The sequence below is a fragment of the Vombatus ursinus genome, unplaced genomic scaffold, assembly GCF_900497805.2.
Source record: "Vombatus ursinus unplaced genomic scaffold, bare-nosed wombat genome assembly UNPS02014768.1, whole genome shotgun sequence".
In the NCBI taxonomy this organism is placed as follows: domain Eukaryota; kingdom Metazoa; phylum Chordata; class Mammalia; order Diprotodontia; family Vombatidae; genus Vombatus; species Vombatus ursinus.
The window spans coordinates 2,500,651-2,527,666 of NW_020954546.1; the positions used below are offsets into that span (position 1 = coordinate 2,500,651).

General features: G+C 46.9%; 1 protein-coding gene across 2 annotated transcripts; it reads left to right on the plus strand.

The window, feature by feature from the left end:
• The first annotated feature begins 985 nt into the window (after window positions 1-985).
• LOC114043051 (DNA ligase 3-like) lies at window positions 986-25,131 on the plus strand. 2 transcript variants are annotated; one of them, XM_027861908.1, is made up of 20 exons: window positions 986-1,109; window positions 6,122-6,678; window positions 7,586-7,729; window positions 11,485-11,682; window positions 11,983-12,134; window positions 12,310-12,476; window positions 12,616-12,693; window positions 12,946-13,114; window positions 15,147-15,302; window positions 16,394-16,525; window positions 17,148-17,227; window positions 18,575-18,662; window positions 19,018-19,095; window positions 19,493-19,616; window positions 20,074-20,216; window positions 20,729-20,803; window positions 20,896-21,042; window positions 22,073-22,280; window positions 23,116-23,210; window positions 24,291-25,131. In XM_027861908.1, exons 2-20 carry the CDS (start codon window positions 6,126-6,128, stop codon window positions 24,522-24,524), a joined length of 3,021 nt encoding a protein of 1,006 aa, XP_027717709.1. In that variant the 5' UTR covers window positions 986-1,109; window positions 6,122-6,125; the 3' UTR covers window positions 24,525-25,131. The 2 variants fall into 2 exon arrangements, with proteins under 2 accessions (XP_027717709.1, XP_027717711.1); XM_027861910.1 differs by having other exon boundaries at window positions 22,073-22,271.
• Window positions 25,132-27,016: the final 1,885 nt, after the last annotated feature.

Below are 27,016 nucleotides of genomic sequence, written 5' to 3' on the forward strand. Positions count from 1 at the left end.
GAAAGCTCCTATATCTCTCCAAGGCTTACCAAGCCTCCTCCATTTTCCCTCAGTGTTAGAAGTGACAGACACCTCATCTTGGTCCCATTCTACAGACTGAGAACTTTGGAGTAGAAAGCATTAAGGGCTCCCTTAGGATGAAATTGATAGCAAACAAGCAGAGAGCTAAAACGTTTGTGAAATTCTATTAAGTTTATTTATCCTGCAAAATAGACTGTATTAACTGATATCATTCCTAGGGGTCCAATTATCTGGAAATGATGCCTCCTTATCCTCCCCCTGCATCCTTCCATTGTTTTGAGAAATATGGTGAGATTTGATAGGATTAAAGGGGAGGGTGGGAGAGGGTGGAACTTCCCTTATAATTCTTTATTATAAGGAATGGATCTCTGGCAGGAGTTAGGGGAGAGTTATAGAGGGAAACGTGAATTAGGTCAAGTCAACAAGCATTTATTAATTGCCTACAGTGTGCCAAGCACTAGGCTAAGCCCAGTATATAGTCCCTATCCTCAAGGAGCTCATAATCAAATGGGAGAGATAACATGTAATAAACTAGGCACAAAGAAGACATATATAGGGTAAATTGAAGATAAACTCGGAGGAAAGGCACTAGTATTAAGGGGGACTGGGAACGTTTGCTTGCAGAAGGTGGGATTTATAGGTGATGTAGGAACACAAGACATTGACAAATTTTCTAAGTGTATCCTGGATTCCTGGCTTCCAGGTGGCCACCAGTGGCTTCCAAGTGGCCACCACCACTACAAGGTGGCTCTTTGCTGCTCCAGACCAGAGAAATAAAACGAAGAAATGACCCCGATCTAGGTCGCTTTGCCCGGCGGGAGGCAACCTTTCGCTACCATCCGGGGGCGGGCCCTCTGTTCTGGGGGTGGGGCCTCGGCTCTGGGGGCGGGGCCTCGGCTCTAGGGACCTTCTCTCGCACAGCACCACCCCGCGTCCTCCTGCGCCTGCGCGCTGTAGCCTTGTCCAAGGACCCGGATTTAAAGTGATCGTAGTCTTAACTCCCTCTGGCGCGAGGCCTGTCTGCCGGCTACGCTCAGGCTTGTCGTGAGCTAGGCCTGGTCGGGTCGGAGCCGGGACACAAATGAGAGGTAAGGGGGAGAAAAGGGAAAACCAGGTAGCTTATAGGAGGCCTCTCCCAGCGCGTGGCCCGCAGCGCGTGAGGAGGGGGTTCACGTGTTCGGGAGGCCTTCGTCCCCGGAGACCCCGACCTTCTGCTTCCGCGTTAAAAAAAAATGCCCTCCCCAGCTGGGCTCGCCCAGGGTCTTCCCTCTGACACCCCCACTGCATCCTGCCGGCCCCCCCCACACACACCTATCTACACGTGGCACCCCGCCCCTCTACCCGCAGGTAACCCCGCCTCTTACACTGGGTCGACCCCATCCCCCAGGTGCAATCGCGGTACCCCGCCCTCTACAGTTGACCCCCCTACTTAGTATCCCGCCGCCCCCTCCCCACCCCGCACCTACGTACACGTGGCACCCTCCTCCCCCCTCCCCCACACGCGGTGACCCCTATCCCACTATATCACACCCATATTTACCTCGTCTTAGCATCCCTGCTGAGTAGCTCCCTCCCCCCACCGCATCCCTTGTACACACATAGCATCCTCTGCCCCGCCATACACACACCCGTCACCCCATCATGCACATAGCATTGCCTCTCATCCATACACAGCGACCCCTCATACACATAGTATCCCACTCCTCCCCATATGCAGGGTTTGTCTGTCCCCCATTACAAGAAGGTCCCTCCCTGTGTCCCCCTCCTAAGTAGTCCTCGAACACCCCGCGCCCCCAGACGGACCCAACCCCCTTCCGGCAGAGACCCCTGGCCTTGGTCTTCTTTCCTTCAGCAGTTCTTTCTTTTCTCTGACACCTTTTGGCCCATTTGAAGCCGCTTTTTTGCGATAGCCTCGCCTTTCTGAACCCTCCTCAACCACCCCAAGATGGCACCGACCAGTGTCCACCGCCTGGGGTATCCTAGAAGGGCAAGGCTTTGTTATCCTCAAGTCGGCTTGGGCTCCTCAGCACCTTGTGTCCCCGCAGCAGAGTATTTCAGATGCTATTCTCTACTCTATCCATCTGTCCTCCCTTTTCAGCTCTTTCTTATCCTCGCCCCTCCAACCCCCCACAAAAACCAGCTGCCCCAATCTTTGCCCTCGAAGGCAAAAATAAGTTGCTGTTCTCTCTAGAAAGCATCAAAGGAAATCCTTTGAGTAAAAAAAGCCAAAAAGTTGCCCGACCAGCTGTGACAGCTGACTGAAGCTCTCTTAGACTTTGTAGACAGGTGACAGAGTTTAGGCTTCGGTGGTTTCATTTTAATCACCTTACAAAATGCTTAGCTGGGTGTGTACTGCTTACCAGACCCGAGGGCCAAGGAACCTCAGCCAGACCAGCCGCGAGTTTCCTGCAGCTTTTGTTTGGAATATCTGACAAGTATCTGAGAAATTATCCACCTGAGGAGGCTTTCTGTGTGTTTTAAAGCCCACAAAGCTGATGAATATGGGGGGAAGGGGGGCGGTAAAGGATCCTAGTCTTTGTCTATTCCATCTTTTAGATAGATGGAATAGACTTTTAGAAAGTCTGCCCTAGTTTATACTATAGTTCTTTCTCTGAAAGGTTGGTGTAAATTGAACAAAAATATCTTCCCATTGATTTGCTGTATGATTTCATAAAGATTTCTTCTGATTGATTTGCAGTTGGTAGTAGATTCTGACACTTTTGCTGTAAATTCTTCTGGTTTCCCTTTACTACCCAGTAGCAACAGCATTCTCATTTTACATTCAGGTAGTTGCTGAGCTTTAACCAAAGCTTTAAATGTACCAGGAAGACTGCAATTTAATTAAGTCAAACCTTTCTAAGTAATTGAGTGTTCTACTTAATAAAGTGTTGATATGTGTATCACAAATCACTAATTTTTCAAGGATTAGATGAAGCAGTAGTGGTGAAGGTCTAGACTAAAAGATCTGGAGACTTAGGTTCTAATTTCAGCTCTGCCACTCACCTTTGCACTTTTAGGCAAGTTATAACCTCTGGACCTCAGTTCCCTCCTCTGCAAAATTAGGGGGTGCTTGTATGGATGGGGAAGCTAGATGATTTTGAAGGGCCTTTCCAGCTCTAACATTCTTTGATTTTGTGAAATTGTTGTAACTTAACACCTAACTATAACTATATAATTAACAGTAATACTATATTGAATATTGGTATAATCTGTTTTTAAAAAGATAATTAAAGATCGTGCAGTGCCTAAGGGTCATCATTACTAACATGGGGTTATCACTATATGAGGTATTATTTGTGAGGTAAACTAGATTTGTAAACTAGATTTTTCTATGTTGGGTTTCTTTGAAAAGAGGATTGCCTGTATTAACAATCAAAAACATTAAAAACCTACTGTGCTAGCTGCTGGAGATACAAAGACAAAAGTGTCGAAGTCTCTGCCCTCAGAAATCTTACATTTTAGCTTAAGGAGTCTTTAAGTATATGTAGATAAAGTTAAGTAGATAAAAGGTTTTGGGTTGGAGGAGGTGATTGGGGACAGAGCTAGCAGCTGGGTGGAATCAGGAAATTCATTTAGGTAGAAGATGGCCCTTTAAATGAAACTGAAAGAGACTACAAGTTGTAAGAGATAAATAGGTAAGCATGCCAGGCTTGAAGAACAAGTCAGACCAACAAGTATTTATACCAGGACCTGGGCTAAGAGCTAGGGATACAAAGAAAGACAAATGCGCAGGAGCTCACTTAAGGAGCTCTCATTCTAATGGGGGGAGCCAGCTAGGAAACAACCCTCTACAAACAAGATGTATGCTAGGTAAATGGGAGATAATCTCAGAAGGAAGGTGTTAGCATTAAGGGGGACTGGAAAGGGCTTGTCCCATGACTTGGAGACAGGAAATGGAATGTGGTTTATGAGGACCAGTAAAAAGGCCAGCTTGTACCATGGAGTATATGGAGGGAGTGATGTTAAGGCTTGAAAAGGTAGGTTTGGGCCAGGATATGAAGGGCTTTAAATGCCAAAAAGGAGTTTGTATTTGCTCCTAGAGATACAGGAAACCTTTGGAGTTTGCAAAGGGAAGTGACATGGCTGGACCTGGACTTTAGGAAAATCATTGGCATTTGTGAGGAGTTGTGATGAATGATAAACCCCAGAGACAGAGGTTTTGGGAAATTCATAATCAATTTATTAATTAGGCTAGATGATACTACATTGATGGTTGGTAGTTTCTCGTGCTAACCAAAGCCTCCAATGGAGACACTGAATGCCTTAAATATTTTTTGAAAGGGATTGTCCCTGACAAGTGAAAATCCATCTTGAGGAAGTAGACTAGAAGTCTTCAGTTCTCCCTGCTGAGAACATAGAAGTCTAGACTGGGGAGTCCTCTTCCATCCAGACTACTCTTGATTTTTTCTTCAATGAGCGGGGCTACTCTAAACTCTGATCAAGGTGGTACAAGGATAGGGGCTCATTTCTTTGGGGCAAGAACTCACCCAGACTGGATTCTTTATACACTCTAAACAGAAATCAGGTCTCCTAATTGGGTGGGGTACCACCCAAGATTGAAGAGCATGTACCTTGAGGGCTAGGACAGTCTCATCAGTCAACTAGGTCCTTCAGAGATTGATTTTTTTTTAAATAGGGGCAAGGCCTTAAATGAAGAAATAAAAGGAGAAAATCCTGGCTCCTAACCTAATAATTGGTTGTTAATATAATAGCAAAATAATAATTTTTCTCAAATAGGCTATAGCAGGAGTTCAGTTAAGAGATGGTGAAAGATCTGAACTAGGATGGTGGCTTTTTTGGATGGAGAGATGATGGATGTAAGAAATGTGGTGGAGATAGAAATAGCAAGAATTGGCAAATATTTGGATATGTGGGGTAAGGGAGATCAGTTGAGGATGATACCAAAGTTTTGAAACCTGGGTGACTGGCAGAATAGTTTTTCCTTCAACAGAAATGGGAAAGTTTGGAAGAGGGGTGGGTTTTGGGTAAAAGATGAGTTCTAATTTGGAAATGTTAAGTTTGAAATGCCTACAGGACATCTAGTTCCAAATGTCCAGTTTTTTATGTGGGACTGTTTCTCAGGCGAGAGATTAGGGCTGGATCTCTATTGTTAGGGTCACCCACATACAGACATTAATTATATCCATGGGAGTTGATGAGGTCACTGAATATAGGGAGAAGAAAGGGAGGATGAAGACAGAGTTTTTCTATGTACTTCCATTAGAGGACTTTAATGTGGACAATGATCTAACGTGAGTCAGATCTGTAGGAGGAGAACCTCAAGGGAGCAGCATCACAGAATCCTGGAGAAGAAAAGACTGTCCAAGAGGAGAGGGTAGTCAGCAATACCAGAATTTGCAGAGAGTTCAGGATGAGGATTAAGAAAAGTCTGTCAGATTTGGCAATTAGGAATTCTTTGAGTGAACAGTTTCAGTTAAGTAATAAATAAAGGCCTGAAACCAGATTGCAAAAGGTTGAGAAGTAAGAGGAAAGGAAATGGAGACATTGATTGTAGACAGCTTTTTCTAGGACTTTGGCTGATAAAGGGAGGAGAGATGGAGGATAATAACTAGATTGAAGATTAGAGACTAGAGGGAATGATTGTGAGGGCAGTTATTAGACGGAAGGGGATGGGCTCCCACCTTGGTGATGCCACCTTCTTCTCAGAGACTATAGAGTAAAGAAGGAGATAATGAAAGATGAGGTCAAGGGATTATGAGATGTAGATACTGGGAGAAGAGAGCTCCTAGAGAATGGCTCCTGTTTCCTCAGTAAAGAATGAAGTTGAGATCCTGAGCAGCATGGGAGCTTAAGGAGAGAGTTTGGGAACAGTCACTGTGGGCAATGGGACAGAAAATCAGTTGGAGAGGAGTTGTCTTCCTGCAGCTGGGTTCAGTAGAGATTAGATAATATAAATTTGTAGTGGATCAAGTAAGCCGGATGACCTGACTCCCTCTAGCTCCATTTAGTACTGTTTGAGTAGGAGTGGATTACATTTGGAAATTGTTTGATTATTCAGCCTTGTTTCTACAACTCTGGACTGCTGCAAGTAAGGCGGTCAGGGTTCTCATCCCTCCCTTTATTTCTGCCTGTCATGCAGCTGTATGCCGTTGGCCTCAGCTATCCTCTTCCAGCAGACTTGCAGAGTTCTTGGCCGAAGAGAAGTACTACATTTGCTCCAAGAGCCATTACATTGGCAGTTAAGTAACCCGTTCTCCAGTGTGTCAGGAGCTGGACGTTTTCAGGGGTCCTGGCTCCCTGTGAAGAAGAGGCCTTGTCTCTGGTTCAAGGGGGGCATCCCAGGACCATGTACCGCCCGTTTTGCCTTCCTGCCAGTGTCACATGTGGGATTCTGCACTAGCGCTTCTGAGATGGCTGAACAGCGATTCTGTGTGGACTATGCCAAGCGCAGCACAGCTGGCTGCAAGAAATGCAAGGAGAAGATAGTGAAAGGTGTGTGCCGAATAGGCAAAGTGGTCCCCAACCCCTTCTCAGAATCTGGGGGTGACATGAAGGAATGGTACCATATCAAGTGCATGTTTGAGAAGCTGGAACGAGCCCGGGCGACCACCAAGAAGATTGAGGACCTGACAGATCTTGAGGGCTGGGAAGAGCTGCAGGACACAGAGAAGGATCAGATCAATGAGCACATTGCAGGTGAGGCACTGGGAAGTATCCATGGGCCCCCTGGCGGTACTGGGCAGGGGGATGAGGGCTTCATTTTCTTAAATGAAGACAGTTGCCGTCACTGGGGGAAGTGGCTGCTATAACAGCTTACAGTAGAATGGCCACCAAACCTGTCTGTGTGCCTTAGGAAGAAGCGGGTCTTCCAGGATAGGCGATACCCCTCCTCTTCCACATAAGGGCATCAGTCTTAGCCTTTCCTTGTGATCTAGTTTGATGTATTCAGCCACTGGGAATTCTCCATCTCTTTCTGCTATTTTAACTTACTGTTTATAGAGCGGCAGTAAAGCATAGTGGATAGTGGCCTCAGAGTCCTGGAGACCTGGGATAAGGTTGTGTCTCTAACCTGGACTCACTGTGTCGCTGGACAAATCACTTAACTTCTTAGTGCTTCAGGCAACTCTCAGCTTATAAAACGCCGTTGGAGTTGCTTATTAGCTTTGGAGGAGAGAATTACCTCACCCAAAGTTCACCCACTTCAGTGAATTCACTGCTCTGGGAGGGAAAAACTCTTACTATATGACCTTCAGGTTACAAGCCCTCTCTCTGCCATCAGTTTGCCCACTTATAAAATGGAGATGTTTTTCTGGGTCAGGGATTCCTAAGGAGCCACTCTTAATTTGCCTGCGATCTTAAAATCAGTGCTGGAGTGAGGAATGCTGGAGACCTACTTGTTGGTGGGAGAGCATCAGTACAGCTGCCCATTGAATTTCTGTCTCCCTTGGGAATTTCTCAAAGATGGAAGAAGCTGTGTGTGGTGCTGGCAGTTGGCTTGGAACTTGAATAAATAAAGTCTGACTGTCAACTTGACCTATTGATAATGACCCTCAGTGTATACTTTATCCCCTCTCCTAATGGCTTTCCTGTTTGTGCCTTGTAGCGCTCTCTTCAAAGGTGGCAAGCACACCAGCGAAGAAAGCCACAGTCCAGGCCAAGCTGACACCCACCGGCCAGGTGATTTCTCCACACAAAGGAGCCTCCTCAGTCTCTAACACCAATCCCCGGAAATTCTCCGGTTTCACAGGTAAAATAGTGGCCTTGGGGTTTCAGGCTGGGTAGTTTCTTCTTATTTCATGCTGTTATCTGGAGCTTGGGCTTTAGAAGACAGATGTGCTCAGTGCTCCATAGTGTAGCTTGGCCCCTCTCCAGCAGGGGTGGACTGCTGCTGATCTCCACGTTTGCAGACATCAGGAAGCTTTTGGTGCTTCAGCTGTGGCGTGGAATGAGGGCCTAGTGAGAATCTTTCTCTGTCAGTCCTTTTGCCTGTGAATTTGTAACTTGCTGAAAAGTTCAGACCTAAGCAAGTTGTTAAATTCCTTTACTATGGCTGGTATATAACTTTGAAATTATTTGTTGTACTGCAGTTTTGTTCTAATTAATGCATTACTAGAAATCATATTCCTCACCATTAGGACCTGGAGACACCTGAAAATTGACTGCACTACACTACCCTCTCTCTCTTCCTACTTCTACTATTTCTTGCCTAATGGCTTTTTGATTTTTGTTGTTTTTTAAATTACTTTCTCTTTATTATTTTTATTTATTTTTAACATTCATGTTTTAAAATTTTGAATTCCAAATTATCTTTCTCCCCTAAGCCCCCTCACTACCCATCAAGAAGGCAATCTGTTAACATATGTTATACTTGTGAAGTCATGCAAAACATATTAGTCATGTGGGGGGGGGAAGCAATAAAAATAAAGTAAGTGAAAAAAGTATGCTTCAATCTGCACTGAGAATTCATCAGTTCTTTCTCTGGAGGAGGATAGCATTTTTCATCAGGGGTCCATTGGAATTGTTGCCATTCATCATCTTCATTAGAGTAGTCAGGTCTTCCACAGTTTATCATCCTTATAATATTGCTGTTACCATGTACGGTGTTTTCCAAGTTTAGCTCACTTAACTTTGCATCAGTTCAAATAAGTCTTCCCAGGTTTTTCTGAAACCATTCCCCTCATCTTTTCTTTTCTTTTCTTTCTTTTTTTTTTCTTTTCGGTGAGGCAGTCAGGGTTAAGTGACTTGCCCGGGGTCACACATCTAGTAAGTGTCAAGTGTCTGGTCTGAGGCAGGATTTGAACTCAGGTCCTCCTGACTTCAGAGTTGATGTTCTATCCACTTCGCCACCTACCTGCTTTTCTTCATCATTTCTTATAGTACAATAATATTCCCTCACAGTCATGTCACAACTTATTCAGCTATTCCCCAATTAATGGGCACCCCTTCGATTTCCAGTTCTTTGCCACCACATAAAGAGCTGCTATAAATATTTTTCCACATATGGGTCCTTTTCCTTTTTCTTTGATCTTTTTGAGATTCAGACTTTAGTAGTGGTATTGCTGGGTCAGAGGGTATGCATAGTTTTATGGCTCTTTAGGCATAGTTCCCAATTATTTTCCAGACTGGTTGGACTAGTTCACAGCTCTACCAATAGTGCATTAGTGTCTCTTATTTTTCCACATCTCTTCCAGCATTTGTCATTTTCCTTTTCTGTCATTAGCCAGTCTGATAGGTATGAGGTGGTATCTCAGAGTTGTTTTAATTTCTATTTGTCTATTAGTGATTTAGAGCATTTTTATATGACTGTTGATAACTTTGCTTTCTTAAGCTGAAACTGCCTATTCGTATCCTCTGACCATTTATCAATTGGGGAATAGCTCTTATTTTTATAAATTTGGCTCAGTTCATTACATATATTTGAGAAATGAGGCCTTATCAGAGAAATCTGCTATAAATTTCCCCCCCAGTTTCCTGCTTTCCTTCTATTTTGGCCGCATTGATTTTGCTTGTGCAAAAATTTTCTCATTTCATGTAATTAAAATTATCCATTTTACTTTCCATGATCCTCTTTGTCTCTTTTTTGGTCATAAACTCTTCCCTTATCCATAGATCTGATAAGTGAATTTCTATGCTTCCCTAATATTACCCTTTATCTAAATAGGGCACCTATTTTTAACTTACCTTGGTATATGGTGTGAGATGTTGGTCTATGACTAGATTCTGCCAGACTGCTTTTCAATTTTCCCAGCAATTTTTATCTAATAGTGAATTCTTACTTCCGAAGCTGGGATCTGTGGGTTTATCAGATATTAGATTACTGTGGTCATTTACAGTAATATATTATGTACCTAATCTATCTCACTGATCAAGTACCAGATTGTTTTGGTAATTACCACTTTGTAATATAGTTGAAATCGGCTACTCCTAGGCCATCTGATGACTTTCTGTAAGAACCTGAATATTTAAGGAGGCAAAGTAGAGTTGAAGGATGGTTTTTATTTGTCAATAAGACAAAAAATTATAAATTTCTCTTCTGCTCTTTTCTTATCTACATTGTAAACAGCATATAATCAGAGAAGTTTGTGTTAAAGTATGTTACAGAGACTAGGGAAAGTCTATGTGGTATAGTGAAAAGAGTTCAAGATTAGAGTCAGAAGACCTAAATTCAAAGCCCAACTCTGCTCTTTACTCCCTGTGTGGCTTTATATAATCCATTAGGCCTCTCAGGGCCTCCTCACGGTCCACCTAGATGGTTTCTAGATTTAAATTCTGTGACCCTATTACTTCCTTACAAGGAGATCAGTAAAGTACAATTACAGCTTCAAGAGATAGCCTGTTTTAGACAAAAGCCAGCTTTGTAATGGTATTTTTAGCTGTGCTTCAGTGAAGGGTGGGCCATGATAGAATTTCAGAGGAGAGAAGGTGGTGCTGATGAAGACTAGAAATGCCAGAAAATAAGATAAACTTAGTGTTTATACTTAGGAGGTCCCATTTACCCTGAAACATAGCTGAGCATCTGAGCATTGGCCTTAAAGTTTGTTTCTCAGATTACCCTGTTCCCTTGAGGGATGCTCTTTAGAACAGTTGCCTTTGGATTGCAGATAAGGATGGATTAAGAATTTGTGAAAAATTAGACAAGAGGACAGCTTGCATCAGTAGCAGATTTGCTAATGACGTTGCTACCCGCACAGAAGATTAAATTTGCTTTGCAAATGGAAGTGAGAAGGGAAAAAGGAAAACACTTAATAATTTGGTTTGGAAATTCTTAAAGGATCTGGCAGAAAATCCTGTTTATTGACCATCCTTTATCCATTATGAAAGTATAGTAAGTTGGGGAGGGATCTTTTCACCTAGCACAGTGTCTCATCTTTTCAGTCCTAGTGTTCTCTTCACTTTTAACCTAATCCCTCTCCTCCCATTTCCATTCAGCTATTAAGTCTTTAAGTATTCAAAGCTCCCTGTAGTCTGAAGCCGCCCTACCTCTCCAGTGTGCATAGGAATAGGAACCTTGCCACTTATCGCCCCCTCCCCAATCTTTCCACCTACCCTTGCTTTACTGACATCACCTTGATCTAGAATGCTGTTTCTTCTACCTTCTCTCCTTTGCCCATTCCTCCGTTCTCTTCTGCTTATTGAAATCTTACTTTTTAAAGACCCCTCCAGTGCTACCTCCTGCATTCTAATCTCTCCCCCAGCCAGGAATAATATATCCCTACCTTAGGTCTCTCATGACACTTTTTTTTTAAACCTTTTTTAATGCCCTCAGGTCTAATTTTGTAATTTGAGCTGTCTATGTTTTATATCCCCTAGTAGGTGATAAGCCTCTTGAGGGAAGGGATGATATCATATTTAATTTTTTACATCTCTCAGTGCCTAGCATGTAGAAGGGATTTCACAAATATTTCAATTCTTGAATGTGCCTGGGCGCTGTAGGTCAGTCTTAGAGAGGGGGAGGCAGTAATCTTTTCTTCTTGCTTCCTTTTCTTGACATTTGCCCAACAGCTAAGCCAAGCACCTCTGAGGAGCCCCTCTCAAAACTCACAGCCAAACCCACCCTGTCAGCTGAGAGGTGTGACCCAAAGCATAAGGACTGCTTGCTTCGGGAGTTTCGGAAGCTGTGTGCTATGGTGGCCGACAAGCCCAGCTACAATGTGAAGACCCAGATCATCCATGACTTCCTGCAGAAAGGATCAGGCGGCGGTATGAGACCTGACCCACTTTAGCCCAGCTACTTTGCCTTCTGTCTGAAGAGTTCACCGGTCATCTCCCTTCTGTCCTTGCAAGCTGGAGAATCCTCTCCCATTGTGGTGGTGACTGAAGAAACCCAAAGGGATTGCCATGTGACTTGCTCAGAATCCCAAAGCATGTGACACCCACTCTGTCTTAGAATCTGCCATCTTCCTAGATCTGTGCCTTAACCCTTGAGGTCTCCCGTTTTTCTTTTTCTTTTTTGAAGTAAGTTCCATTTCTCATGAGGAATTCCTTTTTTCCTATCTCCAGATGGTTTCCATGGTGATGTGTACCTGACAGTGAAGCTACTCCTGCCAGGTGTCATTAAAAGTGTTTACAACCTGAATGACAAACAGATTGTGAAGCTTTTCAGTCGGATTTTTAAGTGCAGTCAGGACGACATGATCCGGGACTTGGAGCAGGTCAGTATGCAGGGAGAGGGACAGACAGACAGTTATGTACGTTAACTTGGGGGCGGGGTGACTTGTCCCGGAGAGGCCTTTTACTTGGAGAATTTGGGGTGATGGCTGCAGATTTCTGCCATTTCTTGGCCTCGTCAGTGAACTGTGTTGGTGGCATTTTGGTTTCTGGAGACAGGGAGACGTGTCAGAGACAGTGCGTGTGTTCTTCGAGCAGAGCCGATCCTTCCCCCCGGCAGCCAAGAGCCTCCTCACTATACAAGAAGTAGATGAGTTCCTTCTTCAGTTGTCCAAACTCACAAAAGAGGACGAGCAGCAAAATGTGCTACAGAGCATTGCCTCCAGGTGAGGAACCAGCCCAGTGTGGTGGCCTGCCAGCCGGGGAGGGACCAAGACTGAGAGCTGATGTCACAAGGGAATTCACCCTTTTAAAACTTGGCACTACAGAGAGGGAGAAATAAGTTTTCCTCCTTCTTTCCCTCAGGTGTACTGCCAACGACCTGAAGTGTATCATCAGACTCATCAAACATGACCTCAAGATGAATTCGGGTGCCAAGCACGTGTAAGTATCAGGTTCTCTACCTGGTGGGCGCCATGAAGGCAGCAGCATGGAGTGAGCTTGGGCCGCCATGCCCTGCCCTTGGACAAGTCACATTTACCCAGGGCCACCTCCTCTGAGCGTTGTGGTGTGAACTCTGTTACCAGAGGGAGTGATCCACAGTTGCTTGAGATGTGGTGGTGTTACTCCAGGATGCCAGCTCTCATTCCTGGAAGTAACTGCTTTGGGGATCTTTGTCTCCCCTTCTTTGGGCAGGTTAGATGCCCTGGACCCTAATGCCTATGAAGCTTTCAAGGCCTCAAGGAACCTCCAGGATGTGGTAGAGCGTGTCCTAGCGAACCAGCAAGAGTCCAAGAAGGCACCGGGCATGAAGCGGGCACTCAGCGTCCAGGCAGCTCTCATGACCCCTGTGCAGCCCATGCTGGTGAGGAAAGCTCTCTTCCCTTGGCACTTCTGGTCTCTCTCCTGCCCAGACCCTGCCGCTTCCCCCTTGTTTTGTCTCCAAGACACTTAGAGCAGTTTAAAGGTCCATGACCTTACATCCATGGAGACTAAAAGAGACAGTGAGAGGGGGACAAGAGTGACTTTCCCATTTGACAGTTGAGGGAGACCAAAAAGGTGACTGAGCCTTGGAGATGGGACCAGGAGACTTGGATGTTAGTCATTGCCCTGCACTGATTATATGTGTGATCAGGGACAAATCCTTGCTCTCTCTTAGGCTTCCTGTTCCTCCTCTGTGAAATGAGGGCTTGGACTGAATATTTGGGGAGGTCTCTTCCAAGCCTGGTTCTCTGGGATGCTCTCAAGCACCCATCCAGGAGCCCAGGTCAAAGTAGGGATGGACCAAGGGGCCCTGGAGGTTCATTTGTAGCCCCAGGGTTCCTGCTTTGCCTGGGGTTCTCACAGATCAGAGACAGATCTGTGCCCCCAACACCACGATATCTAAGGTTCCCTTTTCTTTCAGGAAGTTTGACACGAGGGTCTTGCTTCCACAGAGGTTATTTGCAGCATCTGCTCATTTCATGGGAAATGAGATTTATCTTTCTAGTCTCGTGCCTTTCCCATTGCATTAATTCACTACCAGGAAGTCTTACAGACTTAGCAGAACCCCAAGCACATGCCATAAAAGGCTCTTGAGCACTGTCTGATTTTCCTGAATCACTGAAGAGGTTTCTCTGGCCTTGTTAGACATTTAGGGTTATTTTGTTTTTCCTTTTTCTGCATTGGACTTCTCCATGGCCCGGGTCTTTCTGCTTGGGGTAGGGAATATGTGCTTAAGTAAGATGGAGAGAGAAAGGGATGCTGGACCTGGAAGGCCAGGAGGCTTTTTCTGTGATGGTCTTATTAGCCAGGTCTTATCCCCCAGCCTGCTGTCCCCAGCTTTAACATGGAAACAGTGCTCCCTACCTCCCAGAAGTGTGGGAGGCAGAGTTGGCAGGTGGCATGTAGAATCTGAATCATGGGGCTAGCATCTGAGATGTTCCCAGTTGTGATGTAGGGCCATCCGTGCTTTCCCTTCAGGAATTTCAGGCAGTCTAGGGGCTTTGCAATTTCAAAGACCTATGCAGCTTTCTGCCAGTTGAGTAACCACATGGTGGGTCAGTTAGACACGAGTGTTACCACAGATGCGTTCATGTAACTAGAAGCCTGTTTTGGGAGAAAGGAGAAAGTCACCTCATCTCGGCCGATCTGACCCCCTTGTTTTAGAAGTGAGAACAGCCCAAGGTCACCCAGAAGACCCAGCTTGTTGGAACCCCAATCCATTGACTTTCCACTACACTGTCAGCTTACAAAGAGGGGGACTGTTGTTATCCCGGAGGCAGAGCCATTCACCAGGGTGCACAGGTCACACGGCAAGCTGATGTTCATAACAGCGACCTTGGAGCCTGCAAGATTTTTAAAGTACTTTTTGAGTACATTCTGGTATATTAAAAATGATTAAATGGCATTCCCTGTGACTGTAAGTATACCTTGTGTTGTAGTTCCTTGAAAACTGGTCATTTATGTAAAAAATAGACAGTGACTCTGCTGGAGTAAATAAAGTCAAGCCCCAGTGCCTCTTTGTGGCATCAAGGTGACCCTAAGTTCATGGAGGTCCTGCCAAGCCGGAGGGATGGTCTCTGTCATCTGAAGCACTAGTCGCACTCCATGCAGTGGCGCTTACCACGCTTGGTGGGTTAGCCACTTGGGGGTGACTTTTTTTTTGTCACAGCAAATATACTGAGATATAGAGGGGCTTGTAGTCTCTATTGGTGACTGAAAGTAGCCACACAGAAATATTAATCAAGATAGCTCTTTCCCTGACCGTACTGGTACTATCCCACCCTCAGCCCTCCGGGCTGTCCTTACCCCATATTCGGGAATCCACAAGCTGAGATAGCGTGGAGACCTGTGTGGAAGCCCCTGGGTCCTTTGATCCTGTCTCCTTCTGACTGTCTGCTTCTTCCTCCCCCCAGGCCGAGGCCTGCAAGTCCATTGAGTATGCGATGAAGAAGTGTCCCAACGGGATGTTCTCCGAGATCAAGTATGATGGGGAGCGGGTGCAGGTGCACAAGGCGGGCAGTCAGTTCAGCTACTTCAGCCGAAGCCTCAAGCCTGTCCTGCCTCACAAAGTAAGCAGCCCTTCGATTCCTCGGAAGCCACTTCACTTGGCCCAGTCAGGACAGCACTGTCAGAACTGAGGGCTGCGGCTTTGCGCGGCCTCGTCGCTAGCTGTCCCGAGCATAGTGGAATCGAAGCTCCAGAGGGGGCCGAGGGCTCTTCTGGCAGGTGTTGTTAGTTTAGATAAGATTGTTTGATGTGACCCAATGACACAAACGGAGAACTTTCCACAGGGAGCCTGGTGTGAAATGGGGACCTCACATGACCCAGAATGGAGAAGGGCGAACCCAGCATCTCCAGATGAAAGCACTCTTCTCTTATCTTCTCCCTCAGAGTGTGTATTCATTTCTCAGCTATCTGATGCCATCATTTTTTCATGTAATGAGGAGGGTGTTCACATGCTTGCTGCCTGTTTCATAGTGTCAGCCCAGGATTCCTAGAGGGCCTGGAGCACACAGGTTCTTTCTGGATATAGTCCTTGGGACTGATTACAAGGACCTTGGCCAGAGTAGGCCAGCACGGCTGAGCACTTCCATCTTGATATCCATGCGTAGCTTCAGCAGGGAGGTAGAAGCCCAGGTTTAGGGCCCATCCGTCATGGGTATAGCTCTGCTTGTGCAGAGGCTACCTTCTGTCTTCTTTCTTATCCCATCTGGCCATACTCGGCCTCATCCTTGAATTAGACACCCCCTTTCTTATTTCACACTTACATAATCTGTTTTTCTTCCCTGCTCACACGCACGATTATACATGTACACAAGCCCAAAGCCTTTGGAATGTCTTCTCTCTCTCTCTTTGGCTTTCCCTTCCCCTGGGTGCTCAATGATGCTTATTATGTCTTTCATCTGGAGACTAAACATAGACACCCGCTCGAGAATTGGACAGAATACTGACTGCACATAAATGACTAAAATCAGACATTTTAAAATGTCTGATTCAGGTAAAGTATAAACAAACATTGGCTTCCATTTATTAATTGTTTTCTTCTCTCTTCATGAAAATTTCTCCTTCCCATAAACCCTCCATTCCTGAGGGAGCCTGCCTATGACTGGCTCATGTTTTCCCTACAACCCCCTGAGCTAAGCTCCCTTTCCGCCTCCAGGTGGCCCATTTTAAGGACTACATCCCCCAGGCATTCCCAGGGGGCCAGAGCATGATCCTAGATGCTGAGGTCCTTCTGATCGACACCAAAACAAGCAGACCTTTGCCTTTTGGGACTCTGGGTGTGCATAAGGTACAGTGTGGGAGATTTTGTGTGTGTGTGTGTGTGTGCGCGCGCGCGTGTGCGTGCATATGCGTATGTGTGCACTTGCACAAGTGTATTCTACTGGCTTGAATTTGGGGGTGAAGTATTTTTGTTTTGAGTGGGGTTTCATTTTTGCTGATAAAATGGTTCCAAAGTCATCCCTCAGTTCATAAATAATGATCTCTTAGCTTTTCTCTGAAAAAAGGAAGCAAATGTTGGCAGTAGAGAATTTTTTCAACATCAGCTCAGTGGGACATGTGTGGCTGGGATTAGTTGATAACCTTTGGCAGTGGTTTTCCAAAGCATAAACTGGCCTTTCAGGGGCAGCTAGGTGGCACAGTGGATAGAGTACCGGCCCTGGATTCAGGAGGACCTGAGTTCAAACCCGGCCTCAGACACATAACACTTACCAGCTGTGTGACCCTGGGCAAGTCACTTAATCCCATTGCCTAACCAAAAAAAAAAAAAAAACAACTGGCCTTTCCAGGGGCTTCCCTGTGGACACCTAGTAATACCTCCTGGCTCCCAGATGTTGGTCACCCATGTTCTATAATGGGTTGGCTGGCTAGAGAGCCTGTCAGCCTCATGTCATGTTGAATTCCCTTTTCAGAAAGCTGCTTTCCAGGATGCCAACGTGTGCTTATTTGTATTTGACTGCATCTACTTCAATGACGTCAGCCTGATGGACAGGTGGGCATGATGACAGGAATTCTGAAACTCGGGTCCAGCTTTAGTTCTGAAGCCACTAGAGAGGGATTGGACTTTTAGAACCAAGGGCCGATGGGGGGAACCTGGAGCCCAGAGAGAGGCATGCATAACCACACTCACTGAGCTTGATGGAGAGAGCCAGATTTCCCCTCCTGGGGGTTTGGTGAAACTTGTCTATCAAAAGCCAAACCCAACTCAGAGAGTTGTCAGATTGATTTCTCTGCCTCAAAGAAGTGAGCACAGAGTAATGGAGGTGTTTTGGTAATCACATCGAGGGCTTGAGGTGGGCAGTTCATCAGAGTAAGGATTCACAGGAATCACAGACATAATGCTCTTGATTTAGGAGTTCATAGGACACGTCACATGCATGTAAAGTAACCTCAGGAGAGGCAACAAGATATAGTAGAAAAAGCATTGGCTTTGAAACACTGGGTTCAAGTCCTGGTTCTCAAAACCCTTTGTGGCCTTGGGTAGTCACTTGGTTAAGTTTCAGTTTTCTTTATCTATAAAATGAGATTGTGATAACACTTAACACTGCCTAAATTGTGGTTAGGAGAAATAGGGTTTGTAACCTTTAAGTGGTATCTAAATATAGCCTGCTGTGATTGTTGGCAGGAGAAGATGCTTAGGATGCAGAGACCAGACTGGGCCCTCTCCATATCCTTGGACCAAGGACTTTAGGCTTACCAAATGAGTCTTTCAGTTCATAGGCATTTAGGTATAATGCCTTTTGCCTGATTCAGTCCCCTGGCCTGCTATGGAGCCGTTTGATCTCTGTCCTGGGGTGAGAAGTAAACTTCAGGATCATTTTCAAGTTTATGCCAGAATTTTGTATGTACGTGTGTGTTTTTTTCCTCTCTCTCTTTTTTTTTTGGTGAGGCAATCGGGGTTAAGTGACTTGCCCAAGGTCACACAGCTAGTTAAGTGTCAAGTGTTTGGTCTGAGGCCGGATTTGAACTCAGGTCCTCCTGACTTCAGGGCCGGTGCTCTATCCACTGCGCCACCTGTGTTTGTGTTTTTAAAGCCTGTTTGGGAAAGAGGCCAGATCTTTAACTTTTAGAGACAAATATGACATATGATCTCATTCTTTCCATCTCTGGGAAGTTTGGAGCTCTGCTGCCATGAGCATCATTGGCTAGATTTAACCTTTGCAGTATATGATCAATCCATCTACAGAATGGGGCCTGCCTTTTTAATAAGCAGCTATGCTAACGTGCCATCTTGATTTGGCTATTCCCTTTCTTTCATTGGGTCCTATCCAGAGCAGTCTGCAGGTTAACGACTGTATTCTGAAGGCTGGCCTGACCCCCTCTCTTCTGCCTCCTACAGACCATTGTGTGAACGGAGGAAGTTTCTCCACGACAACATGGTTGAAATCCCCAATCGGATCCTCTTCTCTGAAATGAAGCACGTCACAGTTGAGTACAGCCTTGCACAGGACGCAGTTGGCCCTTAAATATATTTGACTTGATAGACAGTGTGGTAGCTCCTTCTAAATGACCTGTGAGGTTATTATTGTTTTATCCTATTCTGTTTTGGTTCCTGAACCGTTGGTTTATATTTTCTCGTTTAAGAAGGAAGGTGGCTCAAAGGTATGAACTGTGACTTCCAAACTCCCTATAGGCATCTGGTTAGTTTGGATGCCAGAAAAATAGGAGAGCTGGGGGACAAGGCAGGGGACTTTTTAATTCAGTGTTCTCAAATTAGAGAGGAAGCGACCATTCTCTGCCCACAAACTGATGCAGCATGAATATTCCTGTTCTGTCCCCCAGAAAGCATCAGACTTGGCGGATATGATCAACCGTGTCATCCGGGAAGGGCTGGAAGGCTTGGTGCTAAAAGATGTGAAGGTGAGGTGCTGCTTTCTGCTAGACATTCCTGGTTCCTTCAGGTGCCTGTGAGCCCTGCCCCCATCTCTCCTGCCTGGGAGTGGCATGTGGGAGCAAGCTCCTAGGGACTATACATCTCTTACGCTTTCTGAGTCTCAGTCTGCTGTCTGTAAAATGGAGGTAATACCTCATAGGGTTGTTAAGCCTCAGGTAGGAATGTATGTCAGCACATTGTGCTGACTGTAAAGCACTATAGAAAGGTGCTGGAATCGTAGGTAACAGAGCCTCTAGGGAAGCTTTTATGTATGTGGTACGGGCCCATCATGGAGCCCAGTAGATCTTCATCAGGCATCTCTGGAGACTCTCCTTTGCCTGGTATATGGACCACAGCATTCTGAATTGCCCTGTTCTTTCTCAGGGCACCTATGAGCCAGGGAAGCGGCACTGGCTGAAAGTGAAGAAGGACTACCTGAATGAGGGGGCCATGGCAGACACAGCAGACCTGGTGGTCCTTGGGGCTTTCTACGGGCAAGGGAACAAAGGTTAGTGCATACCACGCCGGAGGCCCTGTGGCGAGGGGGCTTGACTGGAATGAGGGCTGTTTCCTGGCCCACCAGAGTCACTAGTTGCAACGTGCTGAACCCTGATGTTTGATGCTTCTGCCGGGGCCACGTTCCCCTTGCATGGGTAGCTCTGAGAGCTGCAGCCTCATCAGAATGGAGGAATAGTTAGGAGAGTTCCTTGTGTCTAGGTAATCCTTCCCTTAGAGACTAAGTACCCCCTGTACTTTTCAAAGTCAGCACCCTGTCCTACTGGAAGAGAAGCTCATTTCTTCACTCAGAAGGGAAATCTAGGCCTTGGGAAGAGATGGGGAGTTGCTTCTAAGGACTCACAGAGTAAACTGATCTGCCTGATTGGATGTGCTTGGTTAAAACACTTTCTGGCAATCTCTCAAGGCTATCCCCCCCGTGCTCCCATCCTTCTTCTCTTTCCACACAGGTGGCATGATGTCCATCTTCCTGATGGGCTGCTATGACCCCAGCAGCCAGAAGTGGTGCACAGTCACCAAGTGTGCCGGAGGCCACGATGATGCCACCCTTGCTCGCCTGCAGAATGAGCTAGACATGGTGAAGATCAGCAAGGTAGGGAGGGGAACATGGTCTCAAGCAGCATTAGACCAGGTCACTGACTGGCCTTCTAGGAAGGAATGACTAAAAGAACCGTAAGGGCCAGAGATGTTACTGATTAGTCCCACTGTCATGGGAAACTATTGTTTGACTAAGAGGAGAGGTTCCGTCTGCCCCAGGACAGTTCAGATGTTAGCTTCTGTTTCCTAGCAGTACTCTGTAAGAGGGTGCCGTACCAGATTGGGAGAGGTCAAAGAAGGCTGGAGGAGGTGTGAATCTCTCCCTGTGAGTTACATACCTTTGCGCCTCCTGCCTTGACCCTGGCTCATACAATCCTACCTGAGGCTTAACAACCCTATGAGGTATTACCTCCATTTTACAGACAGCAGGCTGAGACTCAGAAAGCGTAAGATGTAAGGCTCCCCTTACTCCACTACCTCCTCACTTGAATTTATTCCCAAATCAAATGGTAAATCACAGAGAGGATGAACTCCTGGTAATCGGCATCTTTCATCTTGACCCCCAAGGATCCCAGTAAGATTCCCAGCTGGCTGAAGATCAACAAGAACTACTACCCCGATTTCATTGTCCCAGATCCAAAGGTACAGCTCTCCTCTTCCCAACCCCTCCCTGGCTCCTCCCCCTTCGGCCTGAAGATGACTTCTTCCCCCGCTAATTCCCTCCCCCTCTGCAGAAAGCTCCTGTTTGGGAGATCACAGGGGCAGAATTCTCCAAGGCTGAGGCCCATACAGCCGATGGCATCTCTATCCGTTTCCCCCGCTGTACCAGAATTCGTGATGATAAAGATTGGAAGTCTGCTACCACCCTCCCACAGCTTAAGGTACTTGGGCTACCTGGTGCCCCTGTTCCATCTGGTGAGCTTATAATTGGAACGGACAGGGCCCAATTCCAGCCTTGTCCCGTAAAACGCAGCCTCGGCTGCTTTCCTTAGTCCCTTTACATATGAGGGCATTAGCATGGGAGCCTGCCCTTTGTTTCTTGAGTCTCCAGAGATTCTTTTTGTGCCTCTCTAGGATGACCCTCCTTTTGTTTGAGGTATATGAAGTTTAAGAGAATCCCAGTAGGGAAAGCAGAGAAAGCAGAAAGATGGTGGCTCCCTCACCTTGCTCCTCCCTTCCTAGAGGGCTGTAAGGGACTGGGGGGGGGGGGGGGGCAGAGAACACTGGCCTACGAAGAAAAGCAGCTGTAGGAGGCCTTAAAAATAGGCCTGGGGCAGAGGGGGCTGAAGCAGGGCAGCTGTGCCCAGATATTGGAAGGGAACTGGTGCCCAGAACCACGCCAGGAGCAGTGGCCCAAGGGAACACAAGCAGATTCTGCCTGGCGGCAAACACTGTCTAACCATCTGAGCTTTCCCAACACGGATCGGGCCACTGCTGAACACGCTGTGGTACTGGGAGGAGGTTCTTGTTCGTGAATAGGTTGGGTTAGATTGGTTGTGAGCTCCTCTGATCCCGAGATAACCTAGTACAACCACTGCACTTTGTAGATGAGGCAACTGAGGCATGGACTGGAGAAGTAGCAGAAAGGCAGAGGAGGGAGGGAAGCCCTGCTCTTCTGGCTGCCAGTTCAGTGCTCTTCTCCACCACCACCCCAATGCTATTTCCTCTCTCCTGGGTACCTGAATATCTGCCTTGCACCCCCATGGACAGGGCATCGTTGCTTGGAGTGATGTAGGCTCTTTCTGAGTTGGGAGGAAAGCTGGGGTCCTCTCCATTTAGAGAGGCGCTCCCTAACAGACAGGTACCAAGAAGGCTGGCTCCCACACTGTTTTCCTGGCCCTGATGGCAGGTGGTGACATAGAGGGTGTTACACTTTGCTCAGTAGCCTTGGGGGGTGTCCTCTCTCCTCAGGAGCTGTACCAGCTTTCCAAGGAAAAAGCTGACTTCACTGTGGTGCCTGCAGATGAGGGGAGTTCTGTGACTAGTGGCAGCAGTGGAGAAAATGAGGGCAGCTCAGGCCCTTCCACCCCTCGAAGAGCCTCGCAAGCATCCCCCAGCAAGCCCGCTGCCCAGGCCAAAAAGGCAGAAAGAAAGACGAACGGCCCCCCTGGTAAAGTGGGTAAGATGGCTGCCGAGGGAAGGGGAGATGATGCTGAAGCCTCGCCTGAAGGCTAAGCACTAATTGTAGGAACAATACCTAGCATTTATATAGCAAAACACTTCATGAATATCTCATTGCTCCTCTGTAAAATGGGAATAGTAACATCACCTACCTCCCAGGCTTGTTGTGAGGATAAAAATGGGCTGACTGAGGTTAAGTGACTTGCCGAGAGCGGCACAGCTAATAATGACGCTGGATTTGACTTTGGTCTTCCTGACTCCGGGCCCTGTGCTGTCCCCTGGGTTGAGGATCTGCCAAGAGAAGGCCCAGGCCTTTACCCTGGGGAGCTCAGAGGTCAGCATAGGTATTAGATAACAGTAGGACAGCATCTTTCGGCATCCTTATTTATGTTCCTAGCAGTATAGGATGAATGCCTGATCCTGGGGGAGGCTGAGCCACACTCCTTGTCCCTTCCTTAGCGCACATTTGCATGAAAGATTCTGTTACCCGACAGCTGAGAGCCAGATTGTGTGTGCCCATGAAGAGGACAGTGTCAGGCTCTCGACCTTCTGATTGAGTGGAGGGGGCTTTTCCATCCTGTTAGAGCCCAGGTTCTTAACCTTAAGCTAGGCTCTGGAAATTTTTTTTTTAAATACTTTTGGTATGCTTGTAATCTGCTCTATTTTATTTTATGCATTGTTTTTCCATGATTCCGAGACAGTCTGTAGGCTTCACTGGCCTGCCCAAGGGGTCCAATGGGCAAAAAAGGGGAAGAACCCCTACATGAGAACTCTGGGACTCCTTCCGGCCTCACCCAGCCTGTCTGTGACCCTCCCCACTCTCTCTCTTACAGGTAACAAACCAACCATGAGACCGTCCCCTGGGAAAGTGGAGGAGAGGAAAGGGGAAAAAAGGAAGGCACCTGAGGAAGACACAAGTCAAAAGAAGGTGATGACCAGGGTCAGGGGTGAAGGGGGGTGGGGCCCTCTAGGAAGGGAGGAGCAAGGTGAGGGAGCCACCATCTTTCTGCTTTCTCTGCTTTCCCTACTTGGGGCAATCACACGCCCCCTACTCATTCCCTCCATACACATGCATAATTGGAAGGAAGAATAGGAAAAAACTTGTAGGTTCCCAAAGGCCAGGACTCTTGCCCTGGTCACGGGTGTGTGCAGTGGGACAGAACCATCCCAGAACTCAGGATGCACTCATTGCCTTGCAGAAGAGACTGGTTGGAGAGCAGAAAGGAAGGAGAGATGTGCACGCACGCAGGCAGGCAGGCACGTAGTCAAGAGGCTCAGCAGCCATTTAACCAGCTGTGATTGACATTAAAGGGCTAAAGTGCAACTAGGTAGAGGCCTGTGACTCTGTATGTGTAGGTGTGTGTGACGTTGGAGGCAGTGTTCCGAGTGGGGAACCCCCCCCAAGCCCTGACTCTGGCACTCCATCCTCCCCCTCCCCAGCCCAGAAGCCCGGCTCTCTGGGGAACCATTCTCCTTGCCCCATCCTCAGGAGCCTCTTGTGTCCCCTTTGGGCACTCCAAGGCCTAGGTAAGGCTGACAGAGATGTCTGAGGCTGCCTGACAAATGCAGTGAGGCAGGGGGCTTAGCCGAGGGGAGAGTAAGGGGAGTCTGGGCAAAGCTGCATCCTTCTCACTGCCCTGTGTCTCTGAACTTTCTGGGGCAGCCAGGTGTCACCCTTCTCTCCCCTTCCAGGATTATTGCATATTGATCTCTTGGGGCCACTGTTGTTTCTTTCTCCTCTGCAATTTGTAGTGTTCCTTAAGGCATGAGAATATTTCCAGGGAAGACTTAAGGCTACTTCCCTTAACAGCTGAGGAGCCTGGCCACAGACATCCTCCTCTCCTTCCACTCCCTGACGGTACAGGAGAGTAGCTGTTCTCTGAGACTGTTAGTGTTGATGGAGGGCTGCGTACCAGCCTCCTGCTGCCCCTGCTTCAGGCCCATCTCCCGGGGGACATCCTCAATAATGCCTTTTCTTTTACCGCCTTGGACTGTGTTGTACTTGCAGATGCTGCTGGACATTTTCACGGGTGTGCGGCTTTATCTGCCGCCCTCCACACAGGATTTCAGCCAGCTCCGCCGCTACTTCGTGGCATTTAATGGAGATCTGGTCCAGGAGTTTGACACAGTCTCAGCTACACATGTGGTGGGCAGTGGGGACAAGAACCCTGAGGCACAGCAGGTTTCCCCTGAATGGATCTGGGCATGTATCCGAAAAAGGAGATTGGTGGCGCCATGCTAGGGCCTGTGTCCAACTATTCCCCAACCATGTCCACCCCTGTGGGGCAGACATTACAAGGCCCTGGGGATGGGACGGCTGCACTGGTCATTCATATGCTGCTCAAGCCTGTCTTCCAAAGCCCATTGTGGACCCCTGTCCCACCTGCTCTAGAGCTGCAGGAAATGGATTGGCAGACACTGAATGAGAGAGAGGAAAGAGTGAAATCCACTTCTCTTGTTTTTCTACAGAGACCTTTCAGATCTGGGTGCTGGTTTTGTCTTTTCTTTTTCTTCTTGTTTTTGTCTGAAAAGCCTGGGTATTTTTATAAATACAATCTTGACGATGGCTTCACCCTTCTGCCCATTTCCTGTCCTGGTGCTCTTGGACAGGCAGAAGAGGAGAGAAAGTGGAGGAGGGGCCAAGGTAGAACTCTGTACTCAAAGGGGGAGGGATGGCTTCTGCCCTTTTTCATCATTCCCCACTGAATATTTTTAAAAGGCATTTAAAAAAGACTGTCCTGCAAAGTACTTTTTAAAAAAGGGAAAATGCAAGTGTGTGTAGCCTGGCCCATTCTTTGTCAGGTGGCGTCAGTTTTTAAAGATTAGCAAAATAAACTCTTTACGAAAGATGTTTTGTTATGTTCTTTAACACATCTCTACTGGGGAGGGCCCGTGGCCCAATTTATCTTTCTGGCACTCTGTCCTCTCTTATGGTAGAACTACCCCCCATGAGCCTCTACCAATCCATTCCCCACAGTGTCTCAGATGCTGACTAGCAGTGTGACCCTGGACAAGTCACTTAACCCGTCTGCTTCACTTTCCTTAACTGTAAAAATGGGGATAACAGCATGAACCTCCCAGATAAGTTGATAAACTACAGAACAGCTGCTTATCCCAAGGAATTTCTTCACCTGTTGGAGTTTTTTTATACCAGGGAATTCATAACACTAGAAGATGCAGGATTCTTGAGAGACTAAAATACAAACACTAAACAGAAGCCAAATAGGTGCAGCCCCTCCATTTTTCCGCTTTTGAGGGGCTTTTTGTTGCCTCCACTTCTTTTTAAAGGTACTTGTTACAGGTGTTTTGCACTGCCTGACTGCTCCCGTCAGTCTGTCTCAGAATGGGAGGCAGGGGCTTGTTGTCCTCTGTCTCTGTGCAGGCTAGCTCAGCAAGTGCTCAGGACAGGCTAGTCACTACATGCCACTGCATCCCAAGGCAATGACAACAGTCAGACTGAGAGCCCTCACAGCAAGGATTTTTCTTGCCCATCTACCTTTTCTTCCCCTCTCTGAGGAGAGAGCCAGACCTGTCATGTTTTTCATCTAAAGATTGACGTGTACATTTGTTTCTGGCTCAAACAGGCCAAACTTTCCCATGAAGCTGGACCAGTTTTGAGCTGGAAGACAATTTAAAGGTCATCTGAGTCCATTCCCCCCATTTTACCAAAGTCTAGCCCAAGAGGTTGTGATCTGCCCATGGTAACAGAACTTACAAATGGCAAGAGCTGCATTCAGCTCTCTTCCTCTACACCAAAAGCTAGAGGTCCCCTGCATCTGTGCACTGGGGAAGTTGTCCTGGTTGCCACAGGCCTGCCCTTTGCTTTCACGGTTTCCTCCCAGGAGAAAAGGCATTTTGGCCACAAGGCTTTCCTCTTAGGATTCTTTCTTATGTCATTCCCCATGTGAGGACTTCGAGATTGTTTCATGAAGGACAGCAGTGTAGCTCAGTAACACTATCTGCCTTGTAGTGGAAACCTTTTTCTTGGTGGTTCTAAGAATGCTGGACTAAGTGAATCGTATGCTTTCCTATTCTGCCTTCCACTCCTCCCCTGATCCCACTGTATCTAGCTCATAACATAGCACCTCTGCTTTAGGAACTATGACACATGATAAAAGTTCAAATTTACCTAGCTTTGCTTAGGTATGGACATAGAGAGGAAGAAGCATGAACGGAAAATAACTGCTCTCAAAATCCAGCATCTAAAGCTGGAGTTCTGGCTTCAACCTGCAACTGTTGGTTAGTTCTGTGATACTCAACCACTCTGTGCCTTACTGAGCTAAATCATTTAGAAACAGGGAATAATAATGCTTGCAGCACTGCAAGATGGAACATACTTTGAAAACTTCACGATGCCACATGTGAGCTATTAGCATCTACTCGTTCATAATTTACAAAGAGGATAGTGGGGCACCTGGATGGCGTCAGGGGATGGAGGGCTGGGCCTCGAGTCAGGAACACTTATCTTCCCAAGTTCAAATGTGGCCTCAGACACTAACTTTGTGACCCTGGGCAAGTCACTTAACCCTGTTTGCCTCAGTTTCTTCATCTGTCAAATGAGCTGGAGAAGGGAATGGCAAACCACTCTAGTATTTCTGCCAAGAAAACCCTGGATGGGGATAGTGGAAGTCTTATTCCCATTTTAGAGGGTAAGAAACCAAGGCTCAGAGAGGTTAGATGATTTGCCCGTAGTCACACAGTGTCACGAGTGAGAATTTGGATTTCTGACTCCCT